This window comes from Chiloscyllium plagiosum, unplaced genomic scaffold (genome assembly GCF_037043375.1).
Source record: "Chiloscyllium plagiosum isolate Xiang-an unplaced genomic scaffold, Cpla_swu_hap1 HiC_scaffold_2, whole genome shotgun sequence".
NCBI classification, from domain to species: domain Eukaryota; kingdom Metazoa; phylum Chordata; class Chondrichthyes; order Orectolobiformes; family Hemiscylliidae; genus Chiloscyllium; species Chiloscyllium plagiosum.
The window spans coordinates 112,523,915-112,540,926 of record NW_028270140.1 but is presented as its reverse complement, the minus strand read 5'-3'; the positions used below and the strand labels follow the sequence as shown (position 1 = coordinate 112,540,926).

General features: G+C 38.3%; 1 protein-coding gene across 5 annotated transcripts in view; it reads left to right on the top strand.

Moving 5' to 3' along the window:
* xrcc4 (X-ray repair complementing 4) overlaps positions 1-17,012 on the top strand; it is a 386,273-nt gene that overhangs the window by 143,665 nt on the left and 225,596 nt on the right. For all 5 annotated transcript variants that reach the window (XM_043708485.2, XM_087999705.1, XM_043708491.2 and 2 more), the window contains one exon: positions 16,298-16,464. In XM_043708485.2, coding sequence (XP_043564420.1) covers positions 16,298-16,464 — 167 coding nt within the window. The remainder of the gene's footprint in view (positions 1-16,297; positions 16,465-17,012) is intronic.

Below are 17,012 nucleotides of genomic sequence, written 5' to 3'. Positions count from 1 at the left end.
ATCTCAATTACATGCGCTGAACAGAAGTAACTCTCTGACCTTGGTATAATGTTACAATCAGCATATTGGGCAGAGAGCATGCAATTAACACTTGCCTTACTGGCCAAAAGCCAGAAATTATTCCATTTCTTGGTAAAGTACTTCATATTGAAAGTGATCTTTTTAATATTTTGCCATCTTTTGAAAGCACTTTTTTTCAAAATTAACATAAGCATTTTACAATAAAGGTGAAGTGATTCAGTGAATATGGAAGATTAATGAATGTTTAAGATCAGTTTTGACTTAATTTTTAATGTTACAGCATGTACACAATGGATCTTTCAGAACTAGCTTTCAGTTCTGTTTTTTCCCCAAATGTAAATGAAATACAACATTTTAATTACTTGGTGGGTAAGGATACCGGTTTGTCTTAATGGTGGTCACAGATTTGGCTAATCGCCTATTAGCTAATTTTAGATTGATGGTCTGTAAGCATATTGACACCTGGATTCTGTCAACCAAGTCAGGACTGTGAATGCCTTGTAGCATCTTGTCGGCTGCTGTACTCTGGCTCATAGCACACCCCTAGACGTCATGGTTCCTCTACAAAACTTCCCCTAGAGACAGCAATGGCATCACTTAGGAAAACATTCACATTCTCAAAAACACAGAGTAATTGATTAGAAAAATAAAAGCCTATAATGTTTTCCAGACCAGCTGTTTTTGTGAACAATTGTGTCTCTGTGTTGTAACAGAACTAAATGTTAGCAGTATTGCTGAATGATGCCAATTTTGCTCACTGTATGGTAATGCCACATTTTGTTAGTAAGCTTAGGTAATATATTTCTGTATGATTGAAAACTACGATTCCATGCAAGGCACCATACAAATACATTAATGTTGGCACTGTGGAAAGTTCACGGTTGTAGAAAAAGAGGTTTTCTCCCAATATTCTGTATCAGTGAGTCTCAGCTACAATCGAAAAGATATTGAAAAAAGGCCAGACACTCTTCCCACTGGAAATAGAGACTAAACCAGAAGGCAATTCTTTGCCAGCTCAATAGCTTCACTGGAAGTAAACTAGGAGCAATTTGACTTTCAGCGTTGTCAGCGCAGGAATAATATTTTGGGAAAAGATGAATGATAAACGAAAAGGAGAAGAATATCAAAGTGAAAATCAGGAAACAAAAATGCACTGTCTGCAAGTTATTAATAACAGCATTGATTGTTTTGTTCTGTGGAGATATGTAAATCTAACATTGTTCACTTTGAGTTACTACTTTCCTTTTTTTTAGTGCAGTGATTGAACTCTGTCGGAAGATGGTATACAGCACCATTACAAGGATTGTAGTATAGTAAACTCCAGGATTCACCAAAATTCACTCAAAATCTGTTTACAGCAGAAACTGAAACACCTGATCAGCGGATCCAGACACTCTATACAGTCAACACAGGAATTCTTGGACATCATCAGAAATATACACATAGACAAGGAAGAAACTATGGTCTCATTCGATGTAATGGCACTGTTCACCTCTATCGACAAAACCCTTGCCAGAGAAACAATAGCCAACCTGCTGGACATACAGAACAGACAACAGGACGGTGAACCTATCAACAAAGACGGTGTACTCAAACTACTGGACCTGTGCCTCACAACACACTTCACATTCAACAACCAAATATATGAACATGTCAACGGCACACCCATGGGCCCACCCATCTCTGGACTCATAGCAGAAGCGGTAATGCAAAGATTAGAACAAACAGTCTTACCCCAAATTCAACCCAAACTCTGGGTCAGATATGTGGATGACACCTTTGTAATCATTAAAAACACAGAAATAGAGAACACACACCAGCTCATCAATGCCACACTCACAGGAATCCGATTCACTAGAGAGGAAGAAAAGGACAACCAACTCCCATTCCTAGACGTGATGGTACAGAGAATACCTAACGGAGAATTCACCACAAAGGTATACAGGAAAGCCACACACACAGACCAAGTCCTGAACTACGAAAGCAACCACCCCAACACTCACAAAAGAAGTTGCATCAAGACTCTGTTCAAAAGGGCCACAACACACTGCAGTACACCAGAACTGCAAAAAGAGGAAGAAGAACACCTCTACAATGTATTCGCCAAAAACGGATACCCCTGCAATTTCATCAACAGATGCCTAAGGGAAAGATAACGGAACGAGGACATGCCGCAACCCAAAGGACTAGCCACACTACCATACATCAAGAGCATTTCTGAACTGACAGCCAGACTACTGCGGTCACTGGGACTCATAACAGCACACAAACCAACAGCCACTCTCAGACAACAACTCACCATAATGAAGGACCCGATACCCAGCATGAGCAAAACCAATGTAGTGTACAAAATCCCATGCAAGGACTACACAAAACACTACATAGGACAAACAGAAAGGCAGCTAACGATCCGCATCCATGAACACCAACTAACCACGAAACGACATGACCAGCTATCCTTAGTAGCCACACACGCAGATGACAAGCAACATGAATTCGACTGGGACAACACTACTATTATAGGACAAGCCAAACAGAGAACAGCCAGGGAATTTCTAGAGGCATGGCACTCATCCACAGATTCAATCGATAAGCAAATCGACCTGGACCCACTATACCGACCACAACAACGGACAGCTGGAACTGACAACCGGCAGAGACAAACCACTATAAATGCCGGAGGAAACATCACAGAAGCGCTTCACAGGAGGCTCCCAAGTACTGAGGATGTCACCGAGACAGGGGATGAAATGTCTGCAACACAAATTCCCAGCTTGGCGAACAGAACCACAACAACGAGCACCCGAACTACAATTCTTCTCACAAACTTTGGTGTACTGTTTTATCATGGTACATGTGATTCTTTAGTTAATGACTTTATCTCTTCATTTTAAGAAACCTTCAGCAACAGCTTGAGAGAAACAAATTTTTAAACTGTTTAAACAAAAGCTTAACTGCTCCTCTATTGAGCAGAAACATACAAATTTTTTAAAATGAGCAATATTGATTCACACTTCACTGACCACGCTGGGGAAATGCCTGGCGGCTTTGGCAGTTATTCTTTCGCTGTTTAAGCCCTTTCTGATGTGATCGCAATTAAAATACTAAATACACATAAAAAATACATTTGTTTCAGCAGTTGGGGATACATTTCATTGATGAAACTCTTAGCTGACAATGCTACATCTTCAGTTTACAACTACCCTAGTCAAATGGGGAAGCTCACCAATACAGCCACAACTTTCCTGCCAAACTCTATTAGTATTAAGATAACATCTGAGAACACAGGTATCAAAACTGTTTTTCAAATTTCAAACGTAAATCTTTCACATTATGTTGTTTACACTTTATTTATGTTTATTCACTTGTGGGAAATGTTTGGACCAGCATTTATTGCTTGTTCCTAGTTGCCCTTGAGAAAGTGATGAGTTCCCTTCTTGAATTGCTGCAGTCCATGTGCTGTCCTTGGGTAATTATTTCTAGGATTTTGACCCAGCAACAGGCAAGGAAGGATGATATATTTCCAAGTCATGATATTTCTTTGAAAGTGGAGTTGCAGGTAGACAGGATAGTGAAGGTGACATTTGTTATGCTTGTCTTTATTGCTCAGAGATTAGTGTATAGGAGTTGAGGGGTCATGTTTTGGCTGTATAGAACATTAATTAGGCCATTTTTGGAATCCTGTGTTGGAGGCTTTGAGCTATAGGGAGACATTGCATAGACTTGGGCTGTTTTCCCTGGAGCGTCAGAGGCTATGGGGTGACCTTATAGAAGTTCATAAAATCATGAGAGGCATGGATAGGGCCCCATTCTCCCTCAATGTTTGGTTTCCTTAGTGCAGGTTCTAACAAATACTTTCTTGCGTAGGATTTTTCCCCAAGGTAGTGGAGTCCAGAACTAGAGGGCATAAGTTTAAAGTGAGAGGGAAAAGATTTAAAAGGGACCTAAGGGACAATTTTTTCACACACAGGGTGCTGCATGAATGGAATGAGCTGCGAGAGGAAGTGGTGGAGGCTGGTACAATTACAAAATTTAAAAGGCATCTGGCTGGGTATATGAATAGGAAGGGTTTAGAGGGGTATGGGCCAAGTGCTAGCAAATGGGACTAGATTAATTTAGGATATATGCATCACGGACGAGTTGGAACGAAGGGTCTGTTTCCATGCTGTATATCTGTATGATTCTGTGTGAGTAGATTGGAGGTGAACTTGCAGGTGCTGGTGTTCTCATGTATCTGCTGCCCTTGTCCTTCTAGATGAAAGTAGTCATGGGATGGAAGATGCTGTCTGAGGATCTTTGGTGAATATCCACAGTGCAACTTCTAGATACCACACACTGTGGCTACTGAGTCTCAGTGGTGGAGAGAATGGATGCTTGTCAATATGGTGCCAATTAAGTGGGCTGCTTTGTCCTGGATGGTGTCACGGTTCTTCAGTGTTATTGGAGCTGCACCCATCCAGGTAATTGGGAAGTATCCTACCTGAAGAAGGGCTAATGCCCAAAACGTCGATTCTCCTGTTTCCTAGATGCTGCCTGACCTGCTGCGCTTTTCCAGCAACACATTTCCATCTCAAGTATCCTACCTTACCCCTGACTTGTGCTTTATGGGTGGTGGACAGGCTTTGGGGAGTCAGGAGGTGAGTTGTTCACCACAGTATTCCTATCCTCTAACCTATTCTTGTAGCCACTGTATTTATGTGGCGATTTCAGTTGTGTTTCTGATTAACGATGTTGTTAGTGATATGAGTAATACCCATTTAATGTCATGAGTGGTGATTAAGTTGTCTTTTATTGAAGATAGTCATTGCATGCATTTCTGTGATGCAAATGTTGCTTGATACTTGTCAGCCCAAGCCTAGATATTGTCCAGATCTTGATGCAAATGAACTATTTTTGGCTATTTCGGTATCTGAGGAGTCACAAATGGAGTTGAACATTGTGCAAACATTGGCAACATCCCCACTTCTGACTTTATAATAGAGTGAAGGTCAATGAAGCAACTGAAGATGGTTATCTCGAGGTCACCACCCTGAGGAATTGCTGTAGCGATGTCCTGAAGCTGAGGTGACTGACCTCCAACAACCATGACCATCTTGCTATGTGTCAGGTATGACTTTAACCACTGAAGAGTTTGCCCCCGGATTCCCATTGATTCCAGTTTTGCTCGGGTTCCTTGATGCCAGATGGTTAAATGCGACTTTGATGTTAAGGGCTGTTACTCTCATCTCATCTTTGGGATTCACCTCCTTTGTCCTTGTTTGAACTAAGGCTGTAATGAAGTCAGGAACTGAGTAACACTGGTGGAACCCAACTGAACAACACTGACCAGGTGCTGCTTGATAGCATTGTTAATGACCCCTTCCATCACTTTCTTGATGATTGAGGTTGATGGTCGGTAATTAGTTGGTTTGAATTTGACCTGCTTTTTTGTGTCCTGGGAAATTTTCCGCATTGTTGGATGCATGTAAGTATTGTAACTGCACAGGGAGAGCTTGGCTAGGGAGTGGCAAGTTCTGGAGCACAAGTCTTCAATAATATTATCAGAATGTTGTCAGGGTCCATCATCTTTTCAGTATCCAGTATCTCCAACTGTTTCTTGATATCACGTGGTGTAAATTGAATTGACTGTGAGGCTGGCAACCACTGGAGGAGGCCGAGTTGGATCACCCACTTGGTACTTCTGGCTGCAAAAGCTTCAGCCTTATCTTTTGCACAGGTGTGCTGGGCTCTTTCATCATTGAGACTAGTTCAAAGAGTTAAATGTTGTAACACTCCTCAGTTGATGTCTGGACAAGGAATAGAATCATTTTTAATTGCCAAAGAAAAATCTATGATTAGTAATAAAGGAATATATATATACCAGAGATTTGTTCCTGTCTATCAAAATAAGAAAGTATTTGCGTAGAACCTTCACTGAGGAAACCAAAAATTGAGGGAGAATGATGATTAGATATCATCTGGGAAAAGAATGTTTTTCTCCTTCTATGCTTTCTAGTAATTCTTATTCTTTCTTTGCAAATTAAATTATTATTTTGGCACCAAATTCCAAGTTTGACAATGTTTTTAAAATCTGAAATTATTTCACTTTCAGGAACATTTATGTTAAGTACATTTCTCTAATTCTACTTAATATTCAATCTCAAATATATTTCAGAAAAACAATTTTGCTGATCTTATTACAGAAAATTTGAATATTTTGAAAGTGAGAAGCAGATTCTGGTATTATTATATGTTTTAAGAATTGGAAGATGATGTCAAATATTGTGTACAATAAACATTGGAATCATGTATTCAGCACGGTTTGTTGTATCAGTCAAGGATACAAGTCAATTTGCCCTCAGGATTGCTAAGTCTTGGTACTTGAATTGTGATATTAACTGTATGTAATGTGAGTAAAAATATGTCTCTGATTTATCTCTCAGCATTTTGTCATTCACATGTTTCTGGATCATTGCGAAATAAGTGGTTTCTTTGTATAGCACAAGTGCAATATGAGTGACAAAAACTTGCTTCCTCCACTTAAGTGCTCTTGTATGATTAACAGAGTGCCGTCTTTGATTATAATGTTATAACTGAATGTGTTCTGTGTTCCTGATAACAACAATTTGTGTTGTTTTAACTTCTCTTTCCCAATTTCTTTCCTTGCTGTGATTCAGCTTTTTCAATATCCTACTCGTGTGTATCATGGAATACATTAACCTGTAGAATTAAGCAAATATTGCTCACAAAAATCCTTTTCACCTTTTCTCTGTGCTGAGACCTGCACCCACCTAAATCCACCCCACACTATCTGTATATAACCTTTTGCTTTGTGTTTTCTCTCCTCTTCTCCATCATCAATGGAAATTACCTTCAGCCGTCTCAGAATTAATGCTGGACCTCTGTCCCTAAACAACCCTGAAGTGCTACTATTAACTCACTTTAGGAATCCTTTATCCTTAGCTGTAAATTTGCTCTTTGCCAAAACCTGCGCTTCCATTGTTTATCAATTGCACCATTTAAGTTCAAGTTGTTTACTTTTAATTCTCTTGTAATCCTGTATTATGATGGTTTCTAACAATGTAATACTTGATACAAATATGGTCAAATTGGAAATGTCAGGAAAAATATAATTATATACTTCACATTATTTCAGTTTAAGTAAACATATGTTGGTTAATTTAAAAAATGCTAGTGATGACAGTGCTAGGAATAATCTTTGAAAGTACTTGGAATTTGTCAGAAGTTTAAAGCGTTTATATTTAATTCCATACCTCCTCATAAATTAACTACCAATTCTGGTTTCTCTGTAAGAACATGTATTACGTGATATACAATGCCCTTCATCCCGGACAGCACTCTGTCTATAATGCTAATCCTCACATTCTTTTACTTCAAATGTTTCTTTACTTTTCTGCTTTCCTAAGACTTGTGATCTGTTTGTTTTCAATTCATTCAGTGTTTTGCCAAGCTGGCAATTATGGCTCATTCTGGTTTTCCTTCAAAAGGTACTGGTGGCCTTCATGCACGATTGCACCATTAAAATCATCCTCTTCTTTTGTGAAAACAGATGTAAAGTACTGATTCAGTACCTCAGCTACATCCTGTGTCTCCAAAGAAGAATTTATATTTTTTGTCATTAATTGGCTCCACCATTTTTTTTGACTACTCCTTTTTACTTGTTATAATTAATATTAGCCATTACTTTTTCCACTTGTTCTGTTTTCCATTTTTAAATTCCTACTCAGCTGTCTGTCCCGTTGATTTCTTCTGTACCAGATATTTATGTAGCCCCTTTTCCAGTTTTATATCTATTTCCTTTATCATTTGAGGAGTCCCGATGTTGGATGTCTTATCTTTCCTGTGCTTCAGATGTGCTTAGTTTGCACTGAACTGCTCATGTCTTGAAGAACTGCTCATGCTCATTTATTATTTTCTTGGTTAATCTTTGCTCCTGTGCACTGTAAATCCCTTCTCTAATTTTTGAAATTATCTGTCTTCCAGTAGGACATTTTCACCTTTGATTTTCCTTTGTCCCTTTCTGTAACTATTACACAGATGTTCTCACACTCCATTTGTTACACTTCAGTTCCTCAGAACTTGATCCAGAACTCCTACCTTCCCTATCTTAAGTTACACGCATACTGATTAGGAAAGTTCTGGTATATGTAATTTAGCAATTCTTTTTTCTGGCATTTACAATGCATTTTCCTCAGTCTGTCTTAGGATAATTGAATTCCTCTATTATTATTATTAGTGTTCAATTATTTTTAGTTTTGTGGAAATTTCTTCCCTTATCCCCTTAGGTAGGGATTTGTCATAAACTTCCAACAATGCAGCATCTCATTTTCTGAACATTAACTCGAACCAAATAGGTTCAATCTTTGAAACTTCTGTTACATGATAGCATAGGTAGAACTACAAAGTCAGTACTGATCAATACTGCCAAACTCAAGACGAGAGAATCAAACTATCTACTGATATTAAATAGCAGGAGTGCTGTTGAATCCCCCATTATTAGTATCCTTAAGGGTTATCATTGACAAGAAATGTAATTGGACTATCACATAAAAACTGTGGCTGCAGGAACAGATCAGAGACTGTGATTCCAGTGAGTAACTTGCCTCCTGATTCCCCAAAGCAGGTGCCATATCTACAAGGCACAAGTCAGGAGTAATGGTATACTTCCATTCTCTACCTTGATGAATGCAGCTGCAACAACATTCATGAAGCTTGATGCCATCCAGAACAAAGCTGCCCATCCGTGGCATAAATCATTCAATTTTGTACCAATGACATACAGTCGTAGCATTGTGTATAATATACGTGATATGCACTTTAGCAGTTACAAGGGCGCTTTCAACAGCACTTCCAAACCTGTGATGTTTACCTTGGAAGGATAAGGATTGAAGATGTATGAGGGCAGAGCCATCTGGAAGAAAGCCACACACCATCCTTACTCAGAATTACATCGCTGTTCCTTCACTATCAATGGACCAACACACTAGAATTCATTTGTTAACGGCACTGTGGGTTTACTTGCACCATGTGCATTGCTGTGGTTCAAGAAGGCAGCTCACTGACTACGTTCCTGATGGCAATTGGGGATAGGCAATAAATGCTGATCTAGTCAATGAAGCCCACAGTCCATGAATGTTTTTTATATATATGTATAAAGTGTGCATGTAGCTTATCAACCTCAATTGCAAATCTGGCAACATTTGTGAATGTTATTTTTTTGAAAACCCCCTGGAAGGTTCAATTTACTTAGCATACAATTTAAGTCAGATCAAAAAATCCTCCCTGTTGAATATATTGCAAAATGTTTGCATAAAATGCACAGAAGACAGAATCAAAAAGATGAAAATGGTTTATACTTGACACTTGGGAGATGTCAATGTTATTTATAACTGATTCCCACCATCCCCATTCTGTTGACATTAAGGTCTTTCATCATATGAGCATTTCCAATTCATTTTCCCTTTTCATAATACCATTTGAAGTCAAGAACTTTAATTTTTTTAAAAAAGTAACTGGAGCAAAGGAAATCCTGTTTCTACATTTTCCAAATATATACACCAAAGCATCGCTTTAAAATTAATTTTTGGTTGGGTGAATTTTACTATGAATGAGCAAAGAATCAAAAATGAATCAGTAATGTTTTTGGGTCTATATTTTTTATGTAAAATAGAAACAGGACTTTTTTATACTTTACACAAGATGTCAACTTCTAATTCAACAGAATTATAACTTTTTTTAAAAAGGGAAAATAAATTAGAAATGCATAACCATCATAACCTAAACATGGTTCAGATTTAACTGATAGGTTGCAAGTTACATTCATCTTATTGGAACAGTCTCTTGATATCAAAAATGACTACTTTCCAATCTAGTGCATTGAAGTCATTGGCTGATAAGTCCACCAGATACTCTACCAGATGCGGAGAAGTTGATACTTGATGGCTCAGCTCGTTGTTTGGTTTGTGTGCTTTCTCCAGCACCTTAATTTCACCTGTGTGACCTTTAAGATGAAGTCTCTTAGTATGTTTGCTGTCTTCCCAAATAAACCTTCTGCAACTTGAGATGGTCATAATCCAGGAACTCGCACGTGTTCTTGGGGATACCTAATCTCTTTGGGTATGCCTTAAGAAAATCCCTAAACTGTTTTCTGCGGACCTCCTGGGAATTATTTACAACAGCCAAGCTACAGTGGAACGGTTGCTTTAGGAATGAGAGGTCAGCATGTCCTGCCCAGTAAAGCTGGTTCTGAGCGGCTAGTAATCAATGATTGCTGCCTTCCTTCCCATCAGATTTGAAGGATCTTTCAAAGGCACCTTTCGCAGTACTTTTGCTGATACTTTGTGGCTGTCTGCTGAAGTAAATTAGAATGTGGGGCCCACTGCTCCTTGTAATCCATGACCTTAGAGATACTGGTCCTGAAACACTCCATTCCTCAGGCAGCCAAAGGCTGACCTGGTACATTAGAGGCAATAAAAAGTTTTCACATCTGAGTCTACCTTTAAGAGGGACCTTCAAAGACGTGGAAATTATCCGTATCTTCCTGGATATTCCCATTGATCTTAGTTGATTAGGAAGTTAGAGTCATAGAGCAGTACAGCATGGAAACAGACCCTTCAGTCCAACTAGTCCACACCGTCCATGTTCCCAAACTAACCTAATCCCACCAGCCTGCATTTGGCCCATATCCCTCCAAACCTTTCCTATTCATGTACTTATCCAAATGTCTTTTAAAAGTTGTAACTGCAGTTTATTCCGTACACTAACCACTCTGTATAACAAAGTTACCCATCATCCTTTTTATTTCTTCCTCTTCTCACCTTAAAGAAAAACCCTCTAGTTTTGAACTCTCCCACCTTAAGGCTGAAAAAAAACCTTTGCTATTCATCTTATCTGTGCCCATCATGATTTTATAAACTTCCAATTGGTCACCCCTCAACCTCCTATGCTCCAGAGAAAAAAAGGACCCAGTCAATCCAGCTATTTTTTAGAACTCAAACTCTCCATTCCCGACATCTTTTCTGAACCTTACCAGTTTAATAATATCCTTCCTTAATACGGGCAACCAGAGCTGAACACAGTACTGCAGAAGAGGCCTCATAAATGTCCTGTATAACTTCAACGTGACATTCCAACTCCTATACTCAAAGGTCTGAGCAATAAAGATAAGCGTGTTAAGTATTGTCTTCACCAACCCCATCCATCTGTTGTGCAAACTTCATTGAATTATTTATCTGAACCGCTAGATCTGTCTGTTCAACAACTCGACCATGGGCCCTACCATTAATTGTGTAAGTCTTGCCCTTGTTTGTTTTACCAAAATACCTCTCATTTATCCATATTAAATTCCATCTGCCACTCCTCAGGCCATTGACACAATTGACCACAATCTTAGATACTGAGCTGGAAATGTGTTGCTGGAAAAGCGCAGCAGGATCCAGGGAACAGGAGAATCGACGTTTCGGGCATAAGCCCTTCTTCACAATCTTAGATAACCTTCTTTACTGTGTACTATACTTTCAATATTGGTGTCATCTGCAAGCTTGCTACCCAGGCCTCCTATTTTCTGTTTTGTTGGGGAGCTGATTGGAAGAGGGCATTTTTTTGGGGGTACTGAGCAAGTAACATTCATGCTACAGAAAGTATCAGGCAATGACCATTTACATCCTTTTACCTATGGACCTTACTATGAGTGTTCCACTTGATGTTGGTACTGCAAGTTCCCATAAACGTTCCTGCCAAAAAAAAATGTTTGATGTATTTTTAATGTTTTATCAAAAGAAGTGAATTTCTTTTGGGTAATATCTTGAGCAGTGCTCTTCCGAATTTCCTGTTGTTACCACTATCATAACTGGAAAGAATTTCTCCTCAATACTTGAGCACTCCCTCTCACCCCACCCTGTTGCTGATTTTTCTCTTGGTGATCCCTTTCCTCTCGAAATTGCTTCTGAATAATTCTTTCCATTCCATATTACTTCTGCTTTTCTATCTGAATCAGACAGCTAGTATTTTATTTTCAGTGCTGCTCTTTTTGCCTTGTCGAATTGCAGTATTACAGACCACCATGCAATGTTCACATTCTCCCACTAATAGTTATTCCAGCCAAAAGGAGTCTGTTAGATAAGACTCCCTCTCACCCACACAGATGTTTCCAGCCCTACCACATTTTTACATATATCCGAGGATTGAGTTTTAATGAATCAAACAATCTTCGGCCTTGATAAATGACAAACTTTGTTTCTGCTGTTTTAGAAACCAGCAGTTTTTCTCATTCCTCCTCCTTTTTTTTGGGATGTTTATGTTTGCAAAGTAAAGGTCCTTGAATTAAATGTAAACATTTTGTGCAAAGAACTGTTTTAAAACAAAACCTCCTAGTTCAACATTATAGTAAGATCCTCAGTAACTTCTGTTTTCCAGTTTGAAATCCTATACTTGATCTCATTTGCTGCTCAGATAATTTCCTAGCAATCAGAATAAAAATCTAATAATGTAACAAGAAGTTCTAAGGCATCACCAGTCAGAATACTTGTTATATGTAATACATTTTGTAGAGAATTTTCAACACTTTCTATAGACAATGCTACTGGAACTCCAGGTGATATAGACCATTGTTATTAGTTATGATATATTTGATCTATAAATTTTAATGCCACAAGTTGATGTTGGAGTTATTTAAAATCTTCTCCCTCAGCCTGGCTATATGTTCAAGGCTATTTTATGTGGTAAAAACAGTTAGAAATCTGAAGCAAAAACAAAAACTGCAAGGGAAGCTGAGGTCTGCCAGCATCTGTGCAGGGAAATCAGAGTTAACGTTTCAGGTCCCGACTCAGGCGACTGACTGTGTGGAGTTTGCACGTTCTCCCCGTGTCTGCGTGGGTTTCCTCCGGGTGCTCCGGTTTCCTCCCACAGTCCAAAGATGTGCGGGTCAGGTGAATTGGCTATGCTAAATTGCCCGTAGTGTTAGGTTAAAGGGGTAAATGTGGGGGTATGGGTGGGTTGCGCTTCGGCGGGTCGGTGTGGACTTGTTGGGCCGAAGGGCCTGTTTGCACACTGTAAGTAATCTAATCTAAGGTCCAGTGACTCCTCTTCAGAACCTTTTCAAATCTGGATCCGAAATATGCACCTAGCACTGCTGTAGCTTGATTGATATAAAATAGTGTTGAAGTTATGCATTTTATTTATCAATAATAATATAAGCAACCTCTCACCTGTGATGGATGGAAACCTCCTCAGCATACTATCAGAAGTGTGTGTCTTATGCAAAAAGGCTATAATAAGGATGCAGGACTACTACACTCTATAGTAAGAAATCCTGTGACATGACAAAAACATACAAAATACAAAAGAAGAAATTGCTGGAAAATCTCAGCAGGTTTGGCAGCATTTGAGGAGAGAAATCAGAGTTAACATTTCAGGTCCAGTGACTCCTCTTCAGAACTTTTTAAAATCTGGACCCGAAACATTAACTCTGATTTCTCTCCTCAAATGCTGCCAAACCTGCTGAGATTTTCCAGCAATTTCTTCTTTTGTATTTTGTATGTTTTTGTCATGTCACAGGATTTCTTACTATAGAGTGTAGCAGTCCTGCATCCTCTCTCCAGTACTTACACACTAACTCTCTGGATTTTTCTGTTTCGAGGTGAATTCTGGGACATCTGTCAATAGGCTACTGCACAACTCGTAAGCTCTTGGCGCTAAGCTCACAAGAGCAATTCTTAAAAAATTTAAACTAGAACTATGTTTCCTTCTCCTTAGCACACAACATATAAGTTAATGTTTGACATTATTCCAAAACACCTTCTCACAGAAAAATAATTATAAGGTATATTTAAAAGACATTTCCATATTTCTATTACGATACTGTCATCACTATTTCTATTTTACTTATACAGAAATATGAAAACACAGTGACAGTCCTTATAAATATTGAAAAACTAAAAGTTTGTGGGCATTGGTCCTACAGAAAGTAAGTTTGGAAAATTTAAAAATAAAATAAGAGAATGGCAGATGAAGTGAACAGGCATTTTGTATCAGCTTTCACTATAGATGTTTCAAGGAACGTTCCAGAAGCAGCTTTAAATCAGGCCATGTAAGAGAAGTAAGAACTGAGGAAAATTACAATCATATTTCTAGCTAATTTCTCTGTGCTCTAATTTTTTTTCTCTTTTTGTTTCATTATTCATTGCTGTAATTTATATTGCATCCAATTTTCTGCCCACCATCTGTCTTTGCACAATTATATGTTTTTTCCTGAACCTTGATGCTGTCTTTAATCTTTCTAGTTAAAGGTAGGTGGTGGGCCAGTTCTTTGGAATTTGAGTTCCCTAAACTGTTCCCTATACTTGTGCAAGATTTCTTACCATAACGTTTAGAACTCCATCCACTGTCTGGCCTTGCACACATATTGATTTTCCTGGATTGTTCTGTTTATCCTGGGGCTTCACTCCCTAAATAAAAGCACAATTCTTTCCACTCTCATTTTCTTTATTAATGCACTAAACTACGACCCCGTCTCTTCATTTTAAGGATTGTAAAATCTGATTAGAATCTGGGTAAAGAGACAGACCTCCAAAAGCCTTGACAATAAGCTGACAAGAACAACTCTAAGAAATTAAACTAAAACAATGTCCCCCTCTTTTTAACACAGAGTACAAATATTCCCAGCAATGTATTGAACACAGAATCTCTTGGACTTTTGATATTTTTATTGTATTCCTATTTGATTATGTAGTTAAGATTGATTAAATGAATTGACAAATTGCATTAAGCGGTAGGTGCTAACTCTCATACTGAAGCATTAACCATGGCAACGCTATTGCAGAAAATGTATCACAAAATTATTTGTTGTTTTCTTTTGTAAGTTAGTGACCAGAACAAATAATATAGCCATTTTAAAGGTTATTAACAAAACATGGGCAATGCTTTGAAGATTCCTTTTCCACATTACTTCCCATCGAGCCATAATAAGTTATGTGTCAAACGTGAAGATCTTTTAGGAGTGTTTTGGAATGTGCTTCTGCTCATCTTTGCTTATCAAGTCTGATGGTATTTTTGGATAGTTTCACAACTCATTATCTGAGAGTCATAATTAGATGTGAGACCACCATATGTCACTCAGTAGCTCAAGTCTGGTTGAACTACTGACACCATTTTCTGTTTCACAACGTTCAATGTTTTGATTAACTCTATGTTCTGTCTAGGTATTGGACCATTTAATGTTTTATTTTCAATTAAATATTAACAAGTTAGCTGCTGTTAGCAGTTTTGATCAAATATTTGAAAAGCTTCTACAAAAATGTATACTTCACTAACCATTTGTACATTTTGTTTTTATTTTGAATTGAAAGTTTAGCTGCCTCATAGATGTTTTAGTTTATTTTATGGAAGTGATAAATTTTGTGGATGGAGAAATAATGCTCAATATTGGAAAATTAACTGAAATTTGCAGTTCTCACTATTAATACTACATAAATAATCCATTAATTTGTGTCAAGCAATTGATATGATTTGATTTGCATTTACCACAAATTATTGACTGGTTTACACTGCTGTTCCGTTAGCTCTGCACAAGTGGAAACATGAGAATTCAGAGCAGGAGTAGGCAATTTGGGCCTTTAAGCCTGCAGCACCATTTAATATGATCACTGCATCTCATCTCAGCCTCAACTCCATTTTCCTTCCTGCTCTCCATAACTGTTTAACGCATTCATAATTAAAATTCTGTTAATCTCCTCCTTAAATTTTGTCAGTACCCTGGCATCCACCGTGAGATTTTTCTTCATGTGGGGAAATCCAAAATGAGAGGTCATGGTTTTAGGATAAGTTATAGCAGACTTAAAACAGCGATGAGGAGAAATTATTTCTCTCAAAGGGTTGTGAATCTGTGACGCTTCCTGCTGATGTGTTTATCCTGGACATATGGTGCATTCATTATTTCCCACAATTCCCATGCTATACATTCCACTTGGCCAAGCTGCCCTGGCATATTCTAACTTTGCATTCTCCATTGCTGTCCACACTTGTCTTTCTGCTTAAATGTTATTGCTCAAGGAGACATTTGCCCAGAATGTTTGTGTGGTCCTATATGCAATGTAGTCCTTTGCTGCACCATTATCACTTGTGCTTCCAGTATTTGCAATTTGATGGATGAGGTAAAAATTCCGATTCATGCTATTTGAGAGAAAATCTGCTGCTCCAGCAAGTTCTGGGCCAGGTTTGAGGTTTGGAAAATCAGTGTTTTTCACTTACATTTTGTCTTTTGTGTTTTATTTCTGTCCAGTTTAAACTTGGCTCTGTGGAATTGCGAAAAGTATCGGACTCAAAAGAAGTTATTAAAGGACTTATCGATTATGTATTACATTGCAACAGAGAACTCCGAGACACAAATGAACACCTGCAGCAAGAGAATGAGAGACTGTTGAGCGATCGTAATTACAACTTGAAAGAGTAAGTTCTTGTCTAAAGGTCTCTGCAATTAGTGCTTATATATGATTTTTCTCATGTGAATGAAATTTTAGAGGAATTCCTGAACTTGCCCAGTTATGATTTTTGGAATCAAGCGCTTCGCAAGCTTTGCATGGTCACAAAGGAGAAATCTCATCCAGAGTAAGACATAGCTTGAATACATATATACTTCAGGTACTTTGGAGCAGTGTGAAAATTCGGTGCAGAGAGCAACAGGTTCTTTTTGCTTGCTTTCTGTTCCATAGCTTGTAAGGTCTTTTTAACATGACAAAGTGAAGCCCATGATTGTCGACCCAACACAAAAACAATGACATCACTGGAAAACCATAAACTCATTGGTTGGTAGTAACCGTTGATTTAGATTACTTTCAGATTGAATGTAAATGGGAGGAATATTACAAACGAAATGACAAGTAGGAAATTTTCAAATTAACAACTAAGTAAATGCAGATGCAGGGCCAGGCGATGGTGCGGGAGCTGGTGGACCCTACTGTTGTTCATAGTGACCACATTTGTAGCAAGTGTTGGAT